This window comes from Nannobrachium achirus (genome assembly GCF_963921795.1).
Source record: "Nannobrachium achirus genome assembly, chromosome: 7".
NCBI lineage: Eukaryota > Metazoa > Chordata > Actinopteri > Myctophiformes > Myctophidae > Nannobrachium > Nannobrachium achirus.
In genome coordinates, this window is record NC_137816.1 from 31,012,241 (window position 1) to 31,026,336 (window position 14,096).

The 14,096-nt window shown below is 41.8% G+C and overlaps 1 protein-coding gene across 1 annotated transcript; it reads right to left on the reverse strand.

The window, feature by feature from the left end:
* Window positions 1-2,705: 2,705 nt before the first annotated feature.
* Window positions 2,706-8,475, reverse strand: LOC308288258 (ADP-ribosylation factor-like protein 6; the record flags this gene model as incomplete). Its single annotated transcript, XM_080729650.1, has 8 exons — window positions 8,336-8,475; window positions 7,251-7,415; window positions 5,878-5,939; window positions 5,631-5,699; window positions 5,421-5,515; window positions 4,748-4,877; window positions 4,375-4,430; window positions 2,706-2,731 (listed from the first exon to the last, which is right to left on the reverse strand). Exons 2-8 carry the CDS (start codon window positions 7,389-7,391, stop codon window positions 2,706-2,708), a joined length of 579 nt encoding a protein of 192 aa, XP_080585776.1. The 5' UTR covers window positions 7,392-7,415; window positions 8,336-8,475.
* Between the last annotated feature and the right edge of the window lie 5,621 nt (window positions 8,476-14,096).

Consider the following 14,096-nt stretch of genomic DNA (forward strand, 5'->3'; position numbering starts at 1 on the left):
CCTCCACCCACTTTCACCCACCTCCACCCACCCCCACCCACTCTCAACCTCCACCCAATTTCACCCAACTCCACCCATCTCCACCCACTTCCACCCACCTCTACCCACTTTCACCTACCCCACCCACCCACCTCCATCCACCCCACCAACCTCCACCCCCACCTGTACCCACATCCACCAAGTTTCACCCAGCCCCTCCCACCTCCACTAACTTTCACCTACCTCCATCCAGATCCCTCCACCCACCCCACCCATCTCCACCCGCTTTCACCCACCTCCACACACCTCCACCTACTTTCACTCACATCCACCCATTTTCCCCACCTCCAACCATTTTCACCCATCCCCACCCACCTCCACACATTTTCACCCACATCCAACCAGTTTCAGCCACCCCCACCTACCTCCGCTCAATTTCACCCACCTCCATCCACTCCATCAACCTCCACCTACTTTCACCCAGCTCTATTCACTTTTAACCAACTCCACCCACTTTCCTGTCCCTCGGAAGTGGGTGGAGGTGGGGGGGCCAAAGTGGGTGGATGTGGGAGAAAGTAGGTGGAGTTGGGTGAAAGTGGGTAGAGGTGGTTGGGGGGGGGGGTAAAAGTGGGTGGAGGTGTGTGAAATTGGGTAGAGGTGGGTGGGTTAAAGTTGGTGGAGGTGGGTGGGTGGAGGTGAGTGAAAGTGGGTGGAGGAGGGAGGAAGTGAGTGGAGGAGGGGGAAAGTGGTTGGAGGTGGGTGGGGGGGTGAACGTGGGTGAGGTAAAGTGGGTGGAGGTGGGTGAAAGTTAAAATAATTTAAATTTCGGAATGGTGGGGTTTCGGAATGGTGGTGTTTCGGAATGCTGGTGTTTCGGAATGGTGGGGTTTCGGAATGGTGGTGTTTCGGAATGGAGGCCCGTCCCCGTTGATTATTTACTGAACTGGGAATGCTTTTGTAAATTTGTAAACTGTTGAAATTACACAGAAATTATAATTACACTTTACTTGTGCTATAAGACACACAATTGTGATAACTATTCTTTAGATGGATGTAAGACGAGTGCCCCTGGTTTTAAAGTAGTGGGGCTTACATTGGTACTACAGTGTCTGGCAGACTGATGCTTATGCTAGCATGACAATATGTAAATTAAAACTGGCAATGTACTGCATTACCAAATAATCTAAAAATCTACAAATCTTGGTGCCATGGCATTGGTCCGAAGGTTCATTAGTCCAAAGGTTCATTAGTCCGAATTTGTTAAGAATACTATGCCTAAAGCCCTTTGCACACAGGACAGTTGCGTTTTTTTGGTTTGCTGCATGAATTAAACGCATTGGATTTGGTGTGCAAGGCTGTGCGGAATCGGCGCAGCTGATCCCAAAAGGAGTCATAAAAAGAGTGATGAGTTTTTTACCGCATGCGACAAGACACGAATCGAACTGGGTTCGATCGAGAAAAAAACGCACGGCCGCAGCCACTCGTCGCACGGCCAATTCGGATCCGGTGTGCATGAGGTCGTAGAGAATCATTGTTTTCTTTTAAAAAAATGAAATTGTCCGTTTTATCCGTGCGGATAAACGTGCCTGTGTGCAAAGGGCTTAACTCTAACCCTAACCCTAACCTTAACCTCAGTAACCCTAACTAAATTCGGACTAATGAACCTTCGGACTAATGAACCTTCGGACTTATGGGCAGTCCCCCAAATCTTAACAGTGACACAATAGAACCAAAGGATAGGAAAGCGGCAAAATTGGCCCAGATGTTGCACTACTGTTTAAGTGACCTCGAGCAAGGCACTTGATACCCATGGTGTCTGCTCTGCAGTTGCCACTGTACTACCGTCACTTTGGTCAACAGTAACTACCCTGTACAGGTTTATATTCTTTGTGTGTGTAAGTTCTGTCCAAAAAATAAAACGTATTTGTACACCCAAGTGCCATCCAAAACATTACAATACATTGCAAATCCTACAGCACTGGTTCTGTGTGGGATCTGGGGATCACCAAGAACAAAGTCATCATTTGTATTTTGAGCATTTGTTTAATAAGGGGACAATATTTCTACTGTGGAGACTGGGGTTGGCCGGACGTTCCAATGAATACAACTGGCCGTGTTTGTGGGTCAACCAGGAAGGGAGGCGGATCTCTGTCGCTACACTACGAAGTTTGGCCGGAGTGCCTAGCACGGAGCATTTCTGGGAAGAATAGTCACTCTCAGGTGAAGCTATTCTTTGGTATAAAACTCTTTAACTCTGTGCAATTGTATCTGTGTAGATTTGTAACTGTATCTGTAAATATTTAAACATGTTATTCTGCCCAAGCCAAAGTGCAGTAACTATGCAGTTAATCGAATTGATAAAAGGATTTAAAAGAGTTGAGGTAACAGAAATGTAGCGAAACTTTCAGGGGAATTTATGTATTTTCATTTGCAAGATATCCATTAGAGCAGGGCTGCAAGTGTATCAAAATTAGTGTTTTGAGTGTAGCGAACATTTCATCAAATACTGTGTTTAATTATTTATTTACATGCGACCCGCTACTGCATGCTGTCTGAAGATTTCTCCCTATATTTGAATATTTGAATAAAACAAAATAGCAACTTAAGTTAACATTGTTTTACAAAAGAGATAATCAAACAATGCTTTCATTGAAGACTTCCTAACAAGACCCCTGGAGAAAGTTTGGGTTTTAAGACTCACTCCTAAACAGACTCTCTCTAGGCCTTCATGTTCTCATCGTTCTGATTTGATCTGGAAAAACACAAGCATAAAGCACCATCATTAAAACATGCTGCACTTAAAACATGTCACTCAGTCTTCATAGCTGTTGCAGTTCATGTAATGTTGTTATCACAGTTACTGAAATGGTCTACCTCAAAGCTCAGTCACAGTCATTTTAAAATGTACTTGGCCTTTGTGAGCACACCAGACAGTCTAAATTACTTGATTCAATATTTAGATATTTGACATTCATTTTATCCGACCCCATCCTATAAAAGTCCATTGAACTTCAAACTTGTTCAAACTCAAAAGACTCATTGAAAACATGTCCCTGCTGGTTCTGGTGACTGACACTGTCCTTCTAATCTACACTACTACTAACCTAGGATTATGTAAACAAGACAATTTGTACAAAGAAATACTGCTACTACAAAAAGAAAACGTATTACTTGCAGATTTCTTTTATCACTACACTACTGTTTTATTCCAGGTTGTATTCTTCTTTTCTGTACCTCGTTACAGTGTCCCAGATCCTCAATTTAACGTATAGTCAAAATCCAAGATTTTTTTTATCCAGTATCTGTAACCTTTTTTTTTTCTTCTTTTTACTGTATGCCTGCTTAATGTTCTGTACATATGGCAGAATTGACAATAAAGCTGAGTTGAAATAGGAAAACAAAGCGTAAGTAGATTTTTTTAGCATAAGTAGGAATACAGTGGAGGAGAGGGGTGGGCTAACTGGGATTACTGATTTGTCAACGTCATTTAACAATGAACTACAGGATCAGGTGGTTGGGTAGAAATCTGGGGATGTATTTATGTTCTACAGTTACTGTAAATGGTGGTGGACTACAGTACAGCACAAAACACAACGAACAATACTCACAGTGAAATTTGCTCTATGAAAGGATTCAAATGAGATGAAATAAAACAAATTAATAGAAAAGAACAAAGGTGTATTGCTCATGAAGTGGGTTCACTTCATGGCTGCTCTTGATTAAACGATATACTATAATTGAAATTAACAGGGACAGCATGATCAGAAAAACAAAAAAGCAGGAAGAAGGTAATGTAAAGTAACATTTTGTATGTCTAATAAACTTAAATCTTAGCCCATAAAACATCAAACTAAGAAGAGTTGGTGGTGAATCTTGTGTAACTGCTCACTACTGAACACAAGATCCATTATAGACATTTTAGGCAAAAAGTTCAACTGAAATTCATTATATAGATGAAGGTTAACTGCATTACGATACTTGGCCAAATAAATCATTCGTGGTGGTGTTGAATATTAATTTGGTTCTCATGTTTGTGTACATTAAACATAATAGTCTTTTATATTGAATATTTCAATGGTCACATTTAATGTTCCTTGAACAGCGGCACTCAGGAGGGAGTCAGAAGTGTTTCGTTGCGCTATCTATGAGACCAATTTATGAAGAAGCTATCCAAAACATTGTCACAAAAGTAAACAGTACATCCTATATGTTAAACACCATCAAAACCTTAACCACTTTCACCTTGGCATCCCTTTATTGGGCATGTCAGATCTTTTTATTATTATTATTATTATGCCATGCATGCTTTGGCTATTTCGGAAGAGTTTTGAATATGGCTTAATCTACCGGTAATCATGTAATCATGATTCATTCTGATGTTCATTTTCAGCCTACCTTGAAGCCAGTCGACACCCTCCTGTAAACCTTCTCCCTTGAGAGCATCACTGGCACTGTAACATATCAACAGGTCACATTAAGACACCGGTTCTCAACCTCCCAACACACTCTAAAAATTATAATAGATCATTCTGTAATATTTCAAAAGTGGCAATGTAATCATCTTAACTTGATAACACAAATGAGTGAAACTGAATATATAGTTAAGACCTAGAAATTTGAATAAGAGCTGATAGCAAACTGGTTCTGATACTGATCCTGGTGTGAGGTTGTGATAAGCCAGCTGTGTGAACCGTGTGTGTGTGTGTGTGTGTGTGTGTGTGTGTGTGTGTGTGTGTGTGTGTGTGTGTGTGTGTGTGTGTGTGTGTACCAGATGTGCCATGGCTTGTCTTTGATGTTCTCCAGGCAAAGCAACTGTGAGACCTTGACTGAAGACAGCGCTTCTCTCACATCCATCTTGTTGGCAAAAAACAGGATGGGAATTCTCCTGTGTTTAATGTCTGTAGCCAGAGCAAGAAGGACAATATATTACAGTGTAACGTTTAGTTTATAATGAGTAACATCATTTTTTTGTGATAGAAAAGAAAGTCAAATCACATATACCAAATAGATACCAAATCATCCTACATTAATATTGCCTAGGTAGACGGTGGACGTCACAAACGTAACATCCGGACTTGCAACGCGAACTGTTGCTCTGATCTGCACCAAACTTGGCACAAGCCCTGTTCAGGGGTCTGGCATGAGAATAGTCACACACCCAAAACCCTAAATTGCACATAATGAGGCTCTATTGCAGTGTTCAACACTTCAAATGGCCATACTCTAGCTTTGTGACCATTGGTCTGATCAGCACAATATAGGATTTGGATATGTATAGATTTGAAGGCCGCATAGTGGCCTGGAAATCGAATAGCTCAAAAACCCTGTCGTCACAATTTTGAATTTCCAAAATCTTCTGCATTTCCTGAAAAGTTTAAGTTGGGATAGATAAAATGATTCATGTAATCACAGCACCAGGACAACAAATAACACACATTTACCTGGATGACCTAGTAATGTGTCAAGCTCTTCTTTGGCAACTACCATCCTCAGTTTGTCTCCACTATCAATGACAAAAATGATGGCTTGGCCCTCCCTGAGGAAGACAAGGACACCAGAGGGGCCTCGGTGAAACGGCAGTCATGGAATCAACTGTACACAGGTCTGAAAAAACTGCATGGCAATAAGAATGGTGTGATTTGCACACTCACTTGTAATAGTGCTCCCAGAGGTTTCTGTATCTGCCTTGGCCAGACATGTCGAACACTGTGAAGGAAAGACTGAAGAGAAGAGTGGAGAGTGGAGAAATAAAACAACAGAAGACACTTAACTTCAGTACAGAGTATTGCCTAAATTATTCTGTCTATAACGCATTGTTAGCTTGTTAACAATTGTACAAAGGCAAACCTGGGACTATAGCCATTTGTTCAAATCATGTTCAGCTGTTTTGTTGAATACCTTGATGTCTTGAACTTCTCTATGCTGAAGCCAATGGTTGGGACGATGTCTTGTGTCTGAGCCTGTGAGAAACAACAAATGTGCCTGGTGTTAAAGCCTAAACATTGACTTAACCACTGCAAATGGGGTGGGATGTATTAGTCACTAGTAAGACGCCTCAGGGCGACATGCAATTCTTGGCCATCTGGCCAGTGATGTATATCGGACCAGTTACACCCCTGCATGATAGTCAACAATGTGATGGCAGAACATGCCCATATATGGGCATTGCCAAATATGGGCATTCCCAGATATGCGCTTAATATTGATGACATCGGGACAGGGATCTCCATATATGGGCATAAAACGGACAATGACGTAATTAATTTGCAAGAATCACCTGCCAGTGAGAAACCACCAGCAGTATCCCACTTGGCCAGATACAGATACAAATATCTGTCTCCTTTGAAGTTGGAGATCCACTTGAATGGAGACAGATATTTTGTATCTGTTGCAGATAAAAACAAATATCTGTCTCCATTCAAGTGGATGGTAGTCCTGTCTCATCCACTTCAATGGAGAAAGATATTTTTTTATCTGCATCTGGCCCAGTGGTAATGGGCCTTCCTCCCGCCCAACACTCCCTGCTGACGGGTGCCGCCCCAGCCCGCAGTGTTAATTTTTTCAGCAAATTTTGATTTAGTCTTAGTCTTTTGAATAACACACCATTTAGTCTTAGTCCTGTCTTAGTCTTCTGAAATTGTTTTTGTCTAGTCTAGTCTTAGTCAACTAAATATCAAAACATTTTAGTCTTAGTCTTAGTCTTTTGGGATTAGTCTTAGACTTTTAGTCTTCGTCTTTTAGGATAGGTTTTTTAGCCTAATATAACCACATACCTCTGAACTAGTCATTGTCTTCTACTGCCTGTTACTTGGACAAAATAAACCATACATAAAAGATGTATTTGGCTTTAATTTCATTGCAGTTACTTACCAGTGTTAATTTTTGTAGCCACTAGTCTTAGACTTAGATTTAGTCTTAGTCTTAGTCTTTTGAATAACACAAATAATAGTCTTAGTTTTAGTCTTAGTCTTTTGAAACTGTTTTAGTCTAGTCTAGTCTTATCGACAACATATAAAAATCTTGTAGTCTTTTAGTCTTAGTCTTAGTCGACAAAATTAACACTGCCAGCCCGTAGGAGTACATGCAATGACCATTATCACCCTCCCCACCCGGCTGCCCTCGCCCCCACCATGGGCACCATGGTGGATTCGAACCGACAACTCTGTAGTGGGCAGGGACTTTACCACTGTGCCACCTGAGTGCCCAAAAAAACATTACTGTTACTCGTCCATTGAGGGAACACTACAGATTCAATATAATGGCACACATACATTGGAGGGTTTGAGTCTGTTGATGATGGTGGTTTTGCCACTGTTGTCCAGGCCCAGACAAAGCACATTGACCTCTTTCTTCTTCAACCCCAGCCATCCTGCTAGCTTGTCAAACAGCCCCATTGGCAAGCCTGCTACCATCAGCTGCCTCGCTCTCCTGTCTTACTGTCAAAGAAAAAACATTCACCATCACCATCACAGATTCACAGGTCATCTCGTTCATGTTGGAAAGTCCAAGCAACATTTTTATTGTAATAATATGGACACTCTCTCAAAGCTAATGGTCCATGAAACATGTATTAGCATGCATAACCTAAATCCTTGACTCTGGGAGTCTGTTTGATCATTTAGGCCCAGCACAGCCCTTTACAAGTGTCTGAAATGAAACTGCACTTGTATGCAATTGCAAAGTAGCCTAAATTAAATAATTGTAATCAGTGTATATGTCAGTCACAAGCTGGTATAGTATAGAATGTAAATGTTATTACACACATCTAGCTCAAACTCAACATAAATGCCTACTATCTAGGCCTATATCGGCTATATGCGTCTTGGTGAGTGCAGCATAATGTTAAAATCCATAGAGGTAACCACTGCGATAGTGCGAATTCGTGCGATCAAAGGAAACGACACTTTCGTCATCATTGTGCGTCCGTGTCTTCTTACACCAGACTATCCTGCGGCAAACGTTATTCTAACATAAAATGTTTACTTCCAGAGAATAAATGTCCAGATTGTCCAGAATGTCCACAGCGCGCCAGTGTAACCTAATCATAAACCCCCGTTAACGTTAGCTGCCATTAACATGTTGCTTTTATCATGTGCTACCGTGGGTTCTAAGGTTTTTAATCCCTTGCTATGCTAACTAACTAAGACTAGCTAATGTTGTTAACCTCGTTAACCTGGGGACCACCCTTTAACCTTACGAACTGTCTGTAGCAGCCACAAATACACTGTTCAGATGAGATGGCACATAATAGCAGCCAAAATGAGTAGAATCTTACATTGCTTATTGTTAACAAGCCAGACAGTTAGCCATACACATCACTAACGTCTATCACTTCAAAACATAATACTGCACCTACTGCAAATTCTTCAGATCACACTTCCGCAATACATTCAGTAGTCTGTTGTGTGTTATTGCGTCAAATTAACAACAAATAGGTCTCCCCAAAGGTGTGCAGTGTTTCATTCATGTCTCTGCTAGCTCATCCTCTTGAGCCTGTAAAGTATTTACACCCTGTTGCTTGGAAACGAGGATTCAATTTTCTTGACTCAACTCTGCCATCTATTGGTCCTATATGGTATCCTATAATTTATGGTTCTTTTTCCAGATGCATGAACCTGTTGATACCAATCATACCAGGGTGCCGTGCCAGGTTTTGTTCTACAAACACAAAAAAGGTGTGAAGGTGACTAGATCTGGATAGTATATAGTATAGTATAGTGTGTGTGTGTGTGTGTGTGTGTGTGTGTGTGTGTGTGTGTGTGTGTGTGTGTGTGTGTGTATATATGCCTAGAGAGAGAGGGGGGGGATTGATTGAATGTATTTGTTGCTGAAATAGGACACATTGGTTGGTACTTCCATGAACAACACCACACACCATATAATATCACCAAGGATAAAAAACACATTAAGGCCTATTAAGTACTCTGCCCTGTGAGGCTCTTTCAACTGACCTGAACACCTGCTTGACAAACCCACCTGTTGATTCTTCATGTCCAGAAAATATGTGGTGTAGTCTCTTTCTTCAGCAGTTAACCATTCAAGGTGAGCTATTGATGAAATTAGAAGCACCCTTAAATAAAATGCACCCTTACCAAGACATAAAAATACACCATTATTTGTATTTATTTTCATTTGTAGGTACTAGATTTTAATAAATAAACCATAGGGAAAGGCATAATTACCCAGTCCTTCATTCTTCTGAGAGCTGCGGCTTATACATGATTTGTCCTACTGTGCAGTCTGAGGGACTGTATGCTATGATTTAATGATTCTCCTCTGGTGACTGATCAGACACACTCCAATACTCATTCGCATTCACTTGAGGGCAGAAACATTACATGAATCTTGTGTTATCTGCTTCATTCCAAGTTCAACAAGAACAATTTATTCTAACACATCATAACACTGTGACCTAAACCGTATTTAAATACATAATCAACACTGGTGGGCACCAATCAACTAGATCACAGGTTAGATCACACAAAAATAGAATTCATTTAGATGATCTAAAGGAGTTAATGGTGGACAAAATACATTTAGTAGATTTGGAAGGAGTATTTAAGTCTGTAGATATTTCCTTAAGAGGAAAGCAACCTCACAAGACGGCCCTGTCCATTGAGGGCAACATCTTGTGCAGTTATCAACTATTAAATTAAACAACACAGTGACATCACATTCTCTTTCTTGATAGTAGTACATTGTTTTAGCATTCAAAATCTATATAGGCTTCAATAAAGAATAATGCCCAATGTACACATGCACAGCATACATGTAGACCTTTAGCTGTTAATTATGCAGACATGATGAGTAAAGAAATATTCACGAGTACTATACATACTATACTATGTATAATACTACTACTATACTATATAGAAAAATCACACCCAGTGTGAAGTGAGCAGTGCTATTTATATAAGTTAATTTCATTAAGCGTCCTGCGAAGCGTGGCCAATGTGGGATAGGACGGTACATACGAACAAACAGACAATGGATGGGACATAGATACAAACAAAGCCAGATGTAGGAGCTGTTAGCAGTGCTAAAAAAGAGCAGTGCCTTTTATTAGTGTGGTTGCCGTATGGTATTCTAATGGTATTCGGTCAGAGATTTCTCTTCCCCAGCAAAGTGAACCGTAAACTTTCTGACTAATGTTATCCGGGTTGGGCGGCTGCACAACAGAAAAGTGAAGCTTTTGGTCATGCTTCACTTGACATCACAATATATAATATAAATGGTAAGACGGAATTCATTTCCCAGCGGATTTCTCATGACATGCATCACAGCAACCACACTTGCAATTCCCCAGAATTGCATCTTTCTAATTTATGAGTTAATTTAACTGTCCCGCGAAGCTTGGCCAATGCGGGACGGACATACGTACATACAAAGCCAGATGTAGGAGCGGTTAGCATCTGCTAAGAAATGGGGATAAGAGCGAGTAGAGAGAGCAGCATGCCTGCACGCACACACAAAGTTCAACAGAACAAAGACAAAGTAGAGTAAAGAAACGTGGAGCTCAAAGAAAAACCCTAAATCAGTAGTGAAGATGAAGATAGACCGAAGAAAAGAGAAAAATAAATAATATTAAATAAATAGGGAATGGACCATAGTCCCAATCATTTACTTCATCTGGAATAGAGCTCTTTCTTCCAAAAGTTAGTTTAACAAAAGACATCAACTGTCGCAACCGTTCACGACATGACTTTACTACAGATCACTGTATCTTCACCATAGAGCTATTATCTAGACAGATGGAAAATCTGTCCATTCATTTCAATGGAACAACTTACTGGGTGCTCCCAGTATGTCACTGGTTTTCGGGTTGAGCCCTCCTGTTTGATGCAAGCTCCCAGAACTGGAAGAGATTTTTCAAGTGCTTATCCAATAGGCTTGAGCAGAGAAGGTTTGTGAAAAGAAGAAGAACTCTACTGGAGCATGCGAAAGGACCCCATGGACACTACTGAGCACGGTCCCAAAACATCAAACCAGAGTGCCCAAACCCTGAAGCAGAAACAAAGGGAATTTCAGCTGCGTGCGCAACTTCACTGAAATGAAAGTGTGGGGATTTTCAGTACCCACTGGTTTGATGGCATCATGAGACCCGTAGCATGCATAGTTGTGTCCTTATGCATCTACGCCACATCCTACCTCCACTCTTCTTCGCTTGTTCATGTTCATGTTTTGGGCCCAAACTGGCCCAAACGTGCAGCATTTTTTAGGCAAGGTATCACAAGTAAGCAAGCCACTAGCAACAAACTCAAAAGGCATTCCATGTAGAACATGACAAATTAATAACAGAGAAAAGAACCAGGCCTTAGGTGAGAGCAGGAGAAAGGAAAAGGTAATTGATACCCATGGAGTTGGAGATTTAATTTGGATATCACAGAGAATGCGTCTGCATCTTCAGGGCAGCAAAATAATGAGGATTTGCCATCAATAATTACTCTAAGCCTGGTGGTCTAGAGTGGTCTCAACAGCATCAAACAAGTGAGGATAGACGTGGACTTGCAGGATAGATGTGGACTTGCTTTAAACATCAGTTCATTCTCCTGGGCAAGTATTGTTCAGTAGAGTACGATGGACCCTCTCCAGGATCAGAAGAGTTGGAAAGTTCTACTCGTTAGGCCATTCAGCCCTGTCCAGAATTTCCACCAACGGCCTGACAGGCCCTCCTTCCTATTCTCACTCTATTGGGCCTCCTCTATTATTGGGCCTCTTCTATTGGGCACGGGGTCTTGGGGTATGCTGGGGGCCTCCCCAACCGCTAGCCTGTCATGGTTCTCATCCTTCAGCTGGGGTGGCGACTGTTGTTCCACTGCAGGGGGAGGGGGGTCCCTTCGAAATCTCCTCAACGGTGTGAAGCCGTGCTGGAGGGCTGCCTGGACGCCGCCATACAGAAACACCATGGAGATTATAACAGTGAACAGGAGAACAGGAATCTGCAGCGTCACAGGTAGGTCCATGAGGAGCGCCCTGAGCAAATCGCTGATCCCCTTGCCAATGTGTTTCAGAGGCTCTGTGATGAAGGTGGTGATGGTGACCGATATGGCCTTGGTTGGTGGTACCAACAGGATTGGGTTGACCATGAGAACTTCATAGTATCTCTTACAGGGGTCATCTTGAAGAGTCCATGTCCTTCTGTACCACTCCTGCAGGCTGTCGCTCCAGTCAGTCTCAGTCATCCCAGTGCATTTGTCACTGAAACCTTCCATTTTCACAATGTTGCTTTGGTGTTCAGCAAAAGCAATCTTGTAGAGGTAGAACCAGTTCCAGACTATACTGATAGAGAAGCAGATAGCAAACATTCTCTTGAATTGGACAAACCAGGAGACCACTGACCACAGTTGAGTATTAATGATGGCCACTATGATCAAGACACACAGGGACGCCCTTAAGACGGTCTCGAGCCCAATGCCAACGTCCTCAAATTGCATGTCAGATGGGTCGATCGAGGAGTTGTGCTGACCCAGTGCAGCAGGCAATGACAAGCTGCATACTACTACCACAATGATCAGGAAGCTGGCACAGGGGAGGGACATTGTCCAAGCTAATCAGATATTCTCTATGTACAGTAGTTTGCAAACACAAGGTCAGCAAACACAGAATTACGGTCTCATAAATAGGTTCAACGCTTCCACACAAATCAACTAGTCCAAAATTGGACCTTCCTGTTTCATTCCCATTATAAGAATCTATCCGCTGCTCCATCAGCTGCTTTTATAGTGGCGGCGACATCACAATTAGATAAGAACTCGTATTGTGATTGGCTGAGCATAATGGATTAGCCAATCAAACAAGTTTGTGCCGGGTTTGTCACAAATATGAATGCAATAGCATATGAGATATGTTGAAAACTCTGTAGTATAATAATTGCGACGAAGTTTACCATGAGAAATGTCGCAGCTTGTAATATACTAGAAATACTGTTCCTACGAAACAGTGTGGGCTCGCAAGGAACACCATGTGGGCACAAAGACCTACCCTTTGGCTGCTCCTCATTGGCTAAGGGCCCTGCCTTTGTACTGTCAGTAATTTTTTTGGTCTATAAAGTTTTGGTATAACACAAACAATGTTGTTATTTATATCAGTTCGCACTTGTTGATGGTGATGTCACCAAGAACGCTGCTCCTCATTGGCTAAGGACCCTGCCTTTGTACTCTGGGTAATGCTTTTGAGGAGAATAAACTTGACCTAGCCTATAAAGATTTGGAATAATATTTCACCAAGCCCACACTTAATTCCAGAGATAGAGATTACATTGTACCTGTACTATACCGTATTCACAATCTGGGAACCCATTGGCAAAACAGCGCCCTCTGCTGTTGTTATTTCCCCTTTGCAATTGCCTCTGAATGCCCAGGATATTGGCCCGTTATGTCCGCCCTCAGCCCTCCACTTCCGGTCCATGTGTCTTATTTCTAATATTCCTATTCCTAACTCTACACGTTTTAACTGGAACTGCTGACAGATTCAGATGTGGAGCACTGAATCTGTCTTGAGAGATTACTATATTATTACTATATTCATAACAGAAATTACATTACAACTAGTCCATATCTGGGGATATGTGCACATAAAGTATTTGCAGAATTTGAGTTATGTATGGGCAAGGTGTGCATGTGTTCCTATGATTCGATGGCTGCCTAGCTCCGACAGTTACAACACACACACACACACACACACACACACACACACACACACACACACACACACACACACACACACACACACACACACACACACACACACACACACACACACACACACATAATATCAGCGGCTCTTGCTGGATAAAAGGGACACAAACAGACAACAAAACCATATTGACAAATCAGCAATGTCACCAATTGTGATGTCACCCATGTTATAAAAACAGCTGATGGTGCAAGTTAAAGGACATTCATCCTTTAACTTCTTTGAGTATTATTGTTCAGTGGACTGTTTGATTTGTGTAGAATTGTTGGAACTTTATGAAAGTTCAGCCCCTCCTGTAGGATTTGATGGGCCACTCCAGTAAGGCATCTTGGTTCACGTTCTATTCAGACACCACTGCAGTGGGTCTTGGCTTCAGCCAACCCTTGTTTGAGTAGTATGGTCCTTCATGAAACAACAATTCT